This window comes from Mustela lutreola, chromosome 6, assembly GCF_030435805.1.
Source record: "Mustela lutreola isolate mMusLut2 chromosome 6, mMusLut2.pri, whole genome shotgun sequence".
Classification (NCBI taxonomy): domain Eukaryota; kingdom Metazoa; phylum Chordata; class Mammalia; order Carnivora; family Mustelidae; genus Mustela; species Mustela lutreola.
The window spans coordinates 132156091-132169090 of record NC_081295.1 but is presented as its reverse complement, the minus strand read 5'-3'; the positions used below and the strand labels follow the sequence as shown (position 1 = coordinate 132169090).

Genomic DNA, 13000 nt, shown 5'->3' with positions numbered 1-13000 from the left:
TTGTTTCTTGTGTTGTTGATTTTAGCTATTCTGGTGTGAGATGATATCTCATTGTGAGGTTTTGATTTTTACTTCCCTGATGATGAGTGATGTTAAGTATGTTTTCATGTGCCTATTGCCCATATCTATGTCTTCTTTGGAAAAATGTTCATGTCTTTTGCCCATTTTTTAATTAGATTATTTGGTATTTGGCTGTTGAGTTGTATAAGTTGTATAAGGTATAAGAAAATGGTCCACTTTTATGCTTTTGCATGTTTCTGTCCAGTTTCCTCAACACGATTTGTTGAAGAGACTTTTTCTCATTGGATATTCTTTTCTGCTTTGTTGAATATTAAACAGACCATATAGATGTGGGGTTTTTCTTGGGTGTTTTATTCTGTTCTGTGAGCTACATTATCTGTTTTTATGCCAGTACCATACTGTTTTGACCACTATAGCTTTGTAATATAACTTGAAGTCCTGAATTGTGATGCCTCCAGCTTTCTTGTTTTTAAGGATTGCTTTGACTTTTTTAGGTATTTTTTTATTCCATACAAATCTTAGGATTGTTTGTTCTAGCTCTGTGAAAAATACTATTGGTATTTTGATAGGGATTGCATTAAATGTGAAGATTGCTTTGGATAGTATAAATGTTTTAACAATTTTTGTTCTTCCAATCAATGAGCATAGAATGTATTTCCATTTCTTTGTGTCATCTTCAGTTTCTTATGTCATTGTTTTATAGTTTTAGGAGTATAGGTCTTTCATCTCTTTGGTTAAGTTTATTCTTAGGTATCTTATTATTTTAGGTGCAGTTGTAAATGGTATCAATTATTTAATTTCTCTTTCTGCTGCTTCATTATCAGTATATAGAAATGCAACAGATTTATGTTCCTTGATTTTGTACCCTGCCACTTTACTGAATTCGTGAGTTCTAGCAGTTTTGTGATGAAATTTTTCAGGTTTTCTAAATATAGTATCGTATCATCTGCAAATGGTGAAATTTTTATTTCTTCCTTACAGATTTAAATTACTTTTATTTCTTTTTGTTGTCTGATTGCTCTGGCTAGGACTTCCAGTAATATGTTGAATGAAAGTTGTGAGAGTCAACATCTTTGTCTTGTTCCTGACCTTAGAGGAAAAGTTCTCAAATTTTTCCTCCTTGATGGTGATGTTAGCTGTGGGTTTTTCATATATGGCCTTTATTATGTTGAGATATGTTCCTTGTAAACCTGCTTTGTTGAGGGTTTTTATCATGAATGGAAATTGCACTTTGTCACTTGCTTTTTCTATATGTCTATATGTTCTTTTTTTATATGTCTATATGTTCTTTTTCTATTTGGTTCTTATCCTTTCTCTTATTGATGTTTTGTATCATGTTAATTGATTTGCAAATACTGAACCACCCTGGCAACCCAGGAATGAATTTCACTTGATCATCGTGAATGACTTTTTTAAGGTATTGTTGGATTCTGTTTGCCAGTATTTTCTTGTAGATTTTTATGTGTGTTCATTGGAGATATTGGCCTGTAGTTCTCCTTAGTCATGTCTTTATCTTATGTTGGTTTAAAGGTAATGGTGGCCTCATAAATGAATTTGGAAATTTCCTTCCTTTTCTGTTTTTTAGAATTGTCTGAGAAGAATAGGTATGAACTCTTCTTTAAATGTTTGGTAGAATTCATCTGTGAAGCCAACTGGTATTGCTTTTTAGGAGTTGTTTCAGTTTTGGTAGTTTCTGCTTCTAGGAATTTATCCATTTCTTTAAGGTTGTCCAATTTGTTGGCATATAGTTTTTTCATAATATTTCATTATAATTGTTTGTATTTCTGTGCTGTTGGTTATTTCTTGTTTCATTTGTGATGTTATTTATTTGAGTCCTTTCTCTTTTTTTGTCTATAAGTCTGTTTTATTGATTTTTTTCAAAGAACCAGCTCCTGGTGTCATTGACCTGTTCATTTTCTTTCTTTCTTTTTTTTTTTTTTAGTTTCTATATTATTCTTTTCTGCTCTAGTCTTTATTATTTCCTTCCTTCTGCTGGTTTTAGGTTTTGTTTGTTGTCCTTTTTCTAGTTCCTTTAGGGTAGATAGGTTGGTTTGTTTTTGTTTTTGTTTTGCTGTTGTTGTTACTGTTTTTTTTTTTTCATTTTTAAATGTTGTTTTATTTCTCAGTATTCCAGATTAATTGTTTACGCACCACACCCAGTGTTCCATGCAATATGTGCCCTCCTTAATACCCACCACCAGGTTCTCCCAACCCCCCACCCTCTCCCCTCCAAAACCCTCAGTTTGTTTCTCAGAGTCCAGTCTCTCATGGTTCATCTCCCACTCTAATACATTTTTTTTCCTTTTTTTTTTTTGTTTTGTTTAAATATATATTTTTTTACATTTCTTTTTTTAATTAATTTATTTTCAGAAAAAGTATTCATTATTTTTTCACCACACCCAGTGCTCCATGCAATCCGTTCCCTCTATAATACCCAACACCTGGTACCCCAACCTCCCACCCCCCTGCCACTTCAAACCCCTCAGATTGTTTTTCAGAGTCCATAGTCTCTCATGATTCACCTCCCCTTCCAATTTACCCCAACTCCCTTCTCCTAACACCCCCTGTCCTCCATGATATGTGTTATGCTCCACAAATTAGTGAAACCATATGATAATTGACTCTCTCTGCTTGACTTATTTCACTCAGCATAATCTCTTCCAGTCCCGTCCATGCTGCTACAAAAGTTGGGTATTCATCCTTTCTGATGGAGGCATAATACTCCATAGTGTATATGGACCACATTTTCCTTATCCATTCGTCAGTTGAAGGGCATCTTGGTTCTTTCCACAGTTTGGTGACCGTGGCCATTGCTGCTATAAACATTGGGGTACAGATGGCCCTTCTTTTCATGACATCTGTATCTTTGGGGTAAATACCCAGGAGTGCAATGGCAGAGTCATAGGGAAGTTCTATTTTTAATTTTTTTAATATGATTGTCTGTTTTGTGTGTGTTGAGTTTGAGGAGTTCTTTATAGATTCTGGATATCAACCTTTTGATTGGAGCATTTAGTCCATTTATATTCAAGTAATTATTGATAGATATGTATTTATTGACATTTTATTGTTTTGTGGTTGTTTTTTTGAAGATTTTATCTGACCCTTTCTTCTTTCTTTCATGGTTTGGTGGTTTTCTTTAGTGATGTAATTGGATTTCTTTCTCTTTATTCTTTGCACATTTATTAGTGCTTTTTGGTTTGTGGTTACCAATATGTTTATATAACATCTTGTGCATATACCAGTTTATACTGAGATGATGGTTGTTCAAGTTTGAACCTATTCCTTACTCTTTCCCTCCCCGCATTTTAGGCATATGATGTCATACGTCACATCCTTTTTTTTTTTTTTTTAATGAATTCATTGACTTCATTTTTTACAGAATTATTTATTTTTACTGCTTTCGTGTTTCCTACCTTCATACTGCCATTTTTGGTCTCTCCTTTCCATTCAGAGTCTCCTTAACTATTTCTTGCATGGCTGGTTTAGTGGCTACGGACTCCTTCAGTTTTTCTTTGTCTGGGAAACTCCACATCTCTACTTCTATTCTGAATGATAGCCTTGCTGGGTAGAATATTGTTGGCTGAAGATTTTTCCTATTTTGCACTTGGCATATATCATGCCACTGTCTTTTGGCCTGCCACATTTCTCTCTCTCTCTTCTTTTAAGTTTTTATTTATTTATTAGAGAGAGAGAGCATGAGCAGAGGAAAGGGGCAGAAGGAGAAGCAGTCTCCCTGCAGAGCAGGGAGCCCAACACTGGCCTCAATCCCAGGACCCTGAGATCATGACCTGGGCAGAAGGCAGACAGTTAACTGCCTTCCCCACCCCAGGCCTGCCTCATTTCTGCTGAAAAAATCCCCTGCTAGCCTTATGGAGTTTCCCTTTTATGTTACTGTCTTCTTTTGTCTTGATGCTTTTAAATGTTTTCTCTTTATCACTGTATTTTGCCAGTTTAATTACAGCATATCTTGGCATGGTCTTCTTTTGTTGATTTTGTTTTGGGTTGTCTATGCTTCCTGGATCCGGATATCTGTTTCCCTCCCCAGATTAGGGAATTTTTCAGCTACTATGTCTTCAAATAAATTTTCTGCTCCCTTTTCTCTCTGTCTTCTTCTTGGTCTCATGTAATACAAATATTACTATGTTTGATGACATCTCTGAGTTCCCTAAGTCTATTCTTATTTTGCATAATTCCCTTCCTCTTTTTGTTCAGCTTGATTACTTTCCATTACTCTGTCTTCTTGGTCATTAATTCCTCTGCTTTTTCCAGCCTACTGTGCATTCCATCAGGCATGTTTCTAATCTTGTCTATTGTAGGATTTGTTTTCCTCATATGAGCTAGTCTTATCTCTCATCCTTCTTGGGAGCATCGATATATAGAATTATTATATCTTCTTGTCAGATTATCTTGTTAGACATACAGTTACTTATAACTGCAGCTCCTTCCCCACTGAAGCAGCCAAGATGTGTCTCCAAAAATACATCTAATTGGTTCTTTTTTATCTTTCAGTGCGGCCTTTTCCCTACCTTTAGTTGTAGAGCTTGTTCTGCCAGTCATTAGGTTAATTTCTGGGGTGTTTAGGATGATCTGATAGTTAATGTAGTTGCATTCATGTGATGAGGTAAGCCTAGGGTACTCCTACTCTGCTGCCGTCTTCCAATTCCCATGATCTTTAACACTCCAAGCTTTAGTTGTAAGAGCTCATGAAATTTGGGCCCTCTTACTTTCCAAGCCAATTGCTATGGAGATTTATTTTCCCTGTACACTCCCATGTGTGCTAGCCTGTTTCTCTTCTTTCTCTGTGGCCATGGTGACCACAATCTGTCTCCCAAACCACATCTCCATACTCCCTACCTTCTTCAATGTGGTCTCTTCCCTACTTTTATTTTTGGAGTTCGTTCTGCCAGTCTTCAGATCAATTTCTTGAGTATTTAGGATGATTTAATAGTTGCCTTGTTGTATTCGTGGAATAAGGTGAGCCTAGGGTTCTCCTACTCTGCTGACATCTTCCTCTCCTTCTTTTTTGCTTGTACTTTTGATGTCTAAGAAGGCTTGCCTAGCCTAACATCACAAAGATTTACTATTGTTTTCTTCTATGTATTTCATAGTTTTATCCCTTACATTTATGCCTATCATCCATTTTGAGTTTGGTTTTTGTGTTAAGGAAGGGATCCAAGTACAGTCTTTTTCATTTGGAAATCCAGTTGTCCCAGCACTATTTGTTGAAGAAATTGTTCTTTCCCCCATTGAATGGTCTCAGCACCCTTGTCAAAATCTGTTGATCGCAAGACTTATTTCTGGACACTCAGTTCTGTTCTACTATTCAGTTTCTGTCCAGTTAGCAGTGCCACACTGTCTTAATTACTATAGATTTATAAAAAGTTTATATCAGAAAGCATTTATCTGTGTTATTCATTTTCAGATGGTTTTGTCTGTTTGGATCAACTTGTCAATTTTCATAAAAAACAATCACCAAAGAAACAAAAGCCAGCTGTGATTTTAATAGACATTGTATTAAATCTGTAGAACTTTATTTTAACCTTTTAGAATAAAGTCAGTATGCCCAAAAGGGCATAGGTATAAGGAAGTAAGCCAGTGCATTTTCTTAAATCTGTTGCATGGACAATAATCCAGACACAGTGTTTCAAATTTTGCTTCTTCTCACAGGCAAACTAAAGGAAAGAATTACTGGTTAGGTAGTAAATATAGCTTTCTGGAAAATCCTTCCATAGGTTGAACCTTTTTATAACAAGATATCTGACTCCCTGCCTTCACATAGTCATATTTGACTCTAAGTTAATTTTCAGCAAAAGAATATTTTGTCATAGCTGATTTATTTGGAGTGTTTTAGAAAGTCTGTTCATAACTAAGAGTCACCATGACAGGTGGGGGATAGCTGCATGCCAGTGGTAATCTGTCAACCCTATCCCTGCAGTAAACAGGCTGGAGACTGTCCATCCATCACTTGTTTCAATTTAATAATTGATGCAGTTCCCCAGGGTCACATTATCTTTTTCTCATGTTTAGGCACGCCTTGAAATCTGTGCTTTGAGGGATACTGTTGCTGTTCACCTGACACCTGAAAGCAAGTGAGATGCTAAATGTTTTGTTTTGAGTGCTTAAAATACATTAAAATACAATTATATGCAACTAAAGAACTGTTGAATACTACATCAAAAACTTATATGCTTATATATTATATGCTGGCTAACTGAACATATAAAAATAAAATAAAGCTTATTAGTCTATTAAATCCTTTGTAAGGATTAACTGATCAGACTGAACGCTCATGATTGTGATGTGATAAAGTTTATATTTGATTAATTTTTTAGCTGAAAAGCATAAAAAGCCAACAATTCCTAATACTGGTTCTTTGTAGCATAATGTAAAGGAAAAAAGACTTAATATGATTTTATGTTTTTCATTCAGTAAAATAAATCTTAATCTCATAAATGATATATCAGAGCATTACATACTTCTTGAAAAAAGGAGAAGAAAGATTGAGTCTTAATCTATTCATAGCAGACTCTGAGGGACAGTTTAAGCATTGTAAATATCAGCATAAGAGGAAGCCTTGTGGTTTCTCTACAAAATTTTGTAGTGGAAATTTGATGATAATTTTTAGCTGTTTTGAATGAAAGTCAGGATTTCCTATCATCAGAATATCGGTAGGTGAACTAAAATATTACTAACTACTTACCTATACAAAATTGTTTACTCTATTGTCAAAGTACCTAGGAAATACTAGGTTATATTGCTAATGTGCCTGGTAATCCAAGTACCATACAAGTAAAATGTTTAAGGACACTTTGTTTGATATACTTACTCATTTCCAGCTTTCGATGATATGGCTTATGCCATCAGTTTTACTGTGTTTATTACATATGAAGAGACTTCTAATTTTTTTCCTAACGAATGAAGTTAGAGTCTATTCCGTTCATGATGGCTGACAAGAAGCCATTTCTAGATGGTTCCCATGTTAGTTATTTAGTCACACCTTTCCCATGCTTAATTTTTCTACATAAAATATTAAATAATGGGTGATAGAGGGCACTCCACTTAGTCCAAAGCTTATATGGGTGCATGCTTTGTGTAAGTACCTGGATATTTATTCCTATTAATTTAAACTTTCAGAGCCTAAGTTCCTCATCCATGAAAGAAAGATAATAAATACTCTCTAGGCAAAGTTTTGGGGGAAGTAAATTAGAAGATATGCCAAGTTGCCTTCTAAACTGTTGGTGCACTACAAATAATCAGTGATATCATCTTCATGATCATCATTGTTGTCATAGTGTAAAAATAAAGAATAGAATTAGATTTCTTTTGATTAATTGAGAAGAGGTTTAAGATGATAGGGGAGATAACAGCAAAGACTCTGCTCTACATCAGGAAAGAAGAAAGTCAGTTTTATATTGGAAAGGAAACTAAGTGTGCCCACACTTAGGCTATGCCCTATAACCTATCCCTTGTCCTAACTGGGAACAACTAAAGCTTTCCACTATCAGTTTTTTTAATCCATTTGGGACTTTGTAGTCTATTTGTTGCTGTGATATTTGCCCCTTGTTTGAGAAACATGCCCAAAAGTATGTTTGCTAGTATACTGATGAGGATCCATTTTTATAATACAAAATCAAAGACTACCTTAAAGTCAAGAATAATTACATTTATTTCTTTACCCTTAGACAACAAATTATAAAAGAATAAGAGAAGTTAAAAAATTATACATTAATGACCAGTATAAGTTATTACCAAATAATTTCCCTTAAAAGGCTTTTTATTTGATTCAATAGCTTCTCTGGTACTTCCTACTTTAAAAAAGTTAAGCATACCAAGTTGGTGGGCTTTTTAAATTCACACCTTTTTAGGTTTTCATGAAAAGAAAGTATGTTAAATTAAAATCAGTCAATCTCCACTTATCCTACAAATTTTAAATATACTAATAATAATCCTATATTTATATTTAATTAATATAAGATATTGGCTGTAAATCAGGCCCTGTATATTTCAATACTATAAATGTCCCCATTTGTTTAATGATCATTAAAATCATCCCTATTTCTACTTCATTCCTTCCTTTCTTACCAGTTGCTTTAATAGTTCAGTTTTGTTTTGAAAAGACTTTTTCAAAATTGAACATGGTCACATTAAGCTCTCATGTACCATGAGTAGCATCCTTTTGTCAAAATCATTCTCTCTTTTAGCTTTTCAAGTTCTGTTTCATTTCCTAGTTGAGTTTTTTCTGACCCTACTCCTACAAGGCCTTCGCCTGGGAACTATACCCTGTACCCTCACTTTTACTTTTACTTTTTCTATTGTTTTTCACTTTTACTTTGTCTCATACATATTTCTACGTGCTTCACTGGCTTATACTGGTTTCTTTATATTTTAAGATATGCTTAAGAATTTTTAATGATGCTCTTTATTCCCCTTAGAAATATAAAATGTTTAATTTAAATGTTGCTTCTCTGTGTACCAGGTCTAGTTTTAAACAGGCTTTGGAAGCCCTGCCTCAGCTTTCAAGTGGAGCAGATAAAAAGTAAGTTCTGTATGCTGTTTTCAAGGTTTTTTTTACCTAAAAGTACTTTTCGAATAGACGATGATTTGGACTTAAGGAAAAGCACTACTTAATAGCCCTTTATAGTATGCATTATGTTGGCTGTACCTGGCTTGTCTCCAGTGTGACAGAATAAGGTAAAATCTTTTCTCTCGGTTTACGGCAGTTTAGAAATTAGTTCTTGTTTTAAGTGACTAATACAGAAAACATTTTAAGAAAGTTTATTTTGACTCTGTAAACTATGTTATTGTCCTACATTTTTAAGAAGGTAATACTAAGAGAAATATAAAAAGCCAGTAAAATGCAGGACTTGATTTTTTTCCTTTGAGTAGCCCAGCAATGTACATTTTTCCTTTATATAATTTAAAGTCATAAAGTAAATTTGTACACATGACAAAATGAAATTGTTTATGTTTCACTAACTCTATGTTAATAGTCTTGACCAGAATTTAAACTCTGCTACTCATAAAACAGGAAATTCTGACCTGAGACAAAATGTAGGCCAGGCAAATTTCATAAAAGCTCAACCTACCCTCAACTGAGGTAGTGGAAACATTGTAGGTCTTTGCTTCTCCACTAACAATAACTGAAGTCCACCTGCCTTTGCATTTGGCTGCTTAGTCTACAGACATGAAAACCATGGTATAGGCTCTGTGATTTTGCATAGGTGAGTGTTATGAAAACTCAGAGGTCAGAGAGAACACGTGAGGCTGGGAAAATGTCACAAGGAGACAGTGTTCTAATTTTGAGCATTGTTAAACCCACGAAATAATCTTTTGACTCCAGTATCACTAAGCCCACTTCTTTCCTTCATCTGAACCAGATTACACATCAAACCAGTTAAAGTTAAATTACACATCAAACCAGTTAAAGAAAACAGTTATTAAGTACTAGTATAGTTTGCCCACTGAGTTAGAACTGACCTTGATTCTTCTGGTTCTTAATTCACCACTTCAGTTTACCTCTCTCCCAATATTTGTTCAAAACAAAAATGCAAAATAGGAGGAGCTAGACAACAGACCGGTAACTACCTACGAGTTAGAGAAAGGAGAAAGGTGGCCACAAAGGGGCAGCACAAGAGGATTTGGAGGGTGATAGAACTATTCTGTGTCCCTATTATGGCAATTAGGTTGCTAATATGTGTTTATCAGTATTCATAGAGCTGTATACCAAAAAGTACATTTTAGTATTTTAAAATTTTTAAAAAGTGAATGTAAAAAAGTACAAGCCCAAGCATTAAGATATTTTAGGAAGAAATCTAATTACTCTAGGGAAAGGAGATAGGTGGGAGATTTTTATATTATAAATATAGATATGTATATAAATACATAATCCTTTTGGGCGCCTGGGTGGCTCAGTGGGTTAAGCCGCTGCCTTAGGCTCAGGTCATGATCTCAGGGTCCTGGGATCGAGTTCCGCATGGGGCTCTCTGCTCAGCAGGGAGCCTGCTTTTCTCTCTCTCTCTCTCTCTCTCTCTGCCTCTCCATCTACTTGTGATCTCTGTCAAAAAAAATTAAAAAAAAAAATCTTAAATACATAATCCTTTTGACTAGCTCCTTTGACTAATTTACTTCTGTTATTAAGAATCAATAAGTAAATAACTTCAACAAGCAGAAGCTCAAGCTGAGCAGTTGCCTCCCCTGAATGTTTTCTTAAGTTGCTAGGCAACGTTCACTCTGCCAGGTTGTAAAATAGATTCTCCTCCCTACAGGTTACTGGAAGAGTTGCTGAACAAGTTCAAGAGTAGCATGCACTTGCAGCTCACCTGTTTCCAAGCTGCTTCTTCAACTATGATGAAAACATAAATACCGCCCAAAAAAAAAGGGCATTTGAAAGATAAAAAGTAATAATTGTTATCACTTTATTAAGTGCCCTAAAGGTATTAGCATACAAAGCATTAGGTTTGTACTCTTTCTCTTTTCCCCAAATTGGCGGCTTAGAAAGATGTTTGTATGTTTTATTTCAACCAAAATGACCCAGTTTGAAATGCCCAAGCAATAACTTGTTTTGTCATTTTTACAAATACCTCTAACTCTCCTAATTCAAGTGGAATTTTAGAAAATTTGCAGTTTGCCTAAGAAAATGTTATATTTGGTGTAAATTATTTGTGATCCAGATGTCCATGAGTTAACTTTGTGTCTTGCTGCCTCATTTTTATTTCTCACTGAGCTAATAAACATTAAACACCTTTCAGTGTAGGTTTTCTTTGTCCCACTCACTCCTAAAGTGTTTTTTTCATGTCAATGCATGCCTGCCCCTTAGGACCCATTTGTTACTGTGATAGAGCTTAGATACCCCAATAGATGCTGGTGGAAATAGCTGCAGCCTTCACTGCCTCTTAAAGAACAAGCCAGGCCCCCTGGTGACAGCTGACACTCCTGCCCACCTCTGTTCACTCCTTCCCCTCCAGCAATTTCTTTTCTCTCCACTGCTCCTTACCATTTGAAGTATCTTGCTCAGTAGCTAAAAGAACATTGCTCTGGCGTAATCTGTGTTTTCTGAAGATTCAGACACTCCTCTCTTACCAGGCAGTAGGAGCTGCTGATGAAACTCATGCCATTTGTCCTACATTCGCTGCTGACTTCGTTTACCAGCATAGGCGCAGGGCACCATGACCTCTTTCAAAGGCAGCTTTCCCTACCTAATTTTACCATACCATTTACTCAGAAAACTGAGTAATTCTCTTACCCATTGGCTGTGTGTTAGGATTCTCAAATTTTTCTGTGGGTGTCATAGAATCCCTTGTTAAGGCTGAAATTATATCTTTACTAATACAAGTAATTTTAGAGTACAAATCGCCAGATACAGTATCCATTATTTGGAATAAGTCAGTGTTGTTATGTTTATTCATTTGGTGTATGGGGGAAATCATAGTAACTGGAAGTTCTAATTTTGAGCATTGTTTAATTTTTACAAATGTGCTTGATAAAACTTACTAAGTAATACACAGAACATTGTCTCTCCTAAGCATGTTAACTATTGCACCTAACATGATGATGAACTAAATTACAAATCTACAGTCCTGGATGTTTGTATTATTTTAAATATTTACTACAGCGCATTTGTCCAATAAAGAATGTATCTTTAATACAAGATGTAATTTAGTTGTCATTTTTTTCTCAAGCGTCTTTATTTCTACATTTTCATTAGCTATATAATTTTTTATGTCTAGTTTTAATGTGCAAAATAATTACTTAAATTGTAGTTTACCTTATACATGTCTAATCATTGTCAGAAAGCACTTATCAGCTGTTCTGCTAATTCTCTACTTGTTGGGGGCTTACCATATGCTAGGCATTATACCAGATTACCTCATTTAGCCTCCCAATAGCCTTGTGACAACCTTATGAGCTAGAAGGTATTACGTCCATTTCACAGATTAGGAGGTCGGGGCTTAAGAAAGAGGTTGGTGGCTTTTAAGACCACCAGGGCAGGATGCGTCACTGAGAGTTGTCTAGCTTCATCACTCCTTAAATTACCCATGGCAGTTCTTCCTCCCAGCCAAACATGCTTTCTGCTGTCCCTCCATCAGTGACACAGCTCAGGGAGCATATAAGTACTAGAGGATAATAAAACTTAAGCAAAATAGGGACAAGTAAGTGCTTTTATGGCTGAGAGAATGAAGGGTAGGCACATAAAAACCCCATACACAAATGAGGTGGTTCAAGGGCTACTCTTCCAACAAGTCAAGGGGACTTCTTGGAAGAAAGGGGGATTTCAAGGCCTTCTTGAGGTACAGAAGAAGAATTCAGTGGTTAAGAGGAGAAAGCTAAATACAATGTAAGTTAGAGGAAAGCTGAGAGGTAAACCAGGACTTGGAGCAAATTTACAAAAACACAGCCAAGAAAAAGAGTTAAGATACTCAAAGGTGCTTTCACACACAGGTAGCATTGGTTTTAGCACATCCACATTAATGTGGTCAGCCTGGCTGCACATGAGTTAGCAAAGTCAGCCTCACCTTCAGTGCTAAAAATGTATTAGGAATAATTTGGTTTTACTAAGACTTTCTATATCAGTGTGCCATGAAAGTGGCATGCTCTAGAAATGATTCTGGCATTGCAAGACAAGCATCATTGTTGTAGACAAGCTTTCTGAGGCACTCTCTTGTCTCTGCATCCTTGCAAATAGCTTTCTTAGTGGGGATAAATAGAAAAGATGATACTTTAATTCTGGATTTGCTACACAATTGTAATGTGTTTCTTTTTTGATCATGTGCTATAGAATATTGTTAGTTGTGTAAGAGAGTTACGTGTTTTCTGAAGTTATTATAAATTTCAACAAGCTTTTAAACCAAAATTAGGTTTCTAAAGTAAAGTTAACTGTATTTTACTTTTTTCCTTTTACTCGTTTTCAGTTATTTATCTATTTATTTATTTATTTATTCATTCATCTGAGAGAGAGAGAGAGGAAGAGAGCATGAGCTGG

At 35.3% G+C, this 13000-nt stretch overlaps 1 protein-coding gene across 5 annotated transcripts in view; it reads left to right on the top strand.

Annotated features, from left to right (window-relative positions):
• EXOC2 (exocyst complex component 2) overlaps positions 1-11668 on the top strand; it is a 279908-nt gene extending 268240 nt beyond the window's left edge. For all 5 annotated transcript variants that reach the window (XM_059179098.1, XM_059179101.1, XM_059179097.1 and 2 more), the window contains 3 exons: positions 6049-6110; positions 8498-8557; positions 10287-11668. In XM_059179098.1, the coding sequence (XP_059035081.1) occupies positions 6049-6110; positions 8498-8557; positions 10287-10380 (216 nt within the window). In that variant the 3' untranslated portion in view covers positions 10381-11668. The remainder of the gene's footprint in view (positions 1-6048; positions 6111-8497; positions 8558-10286) is intronic.
• Positions 11669-13000: the final 1332 nt, after the last annotated feature.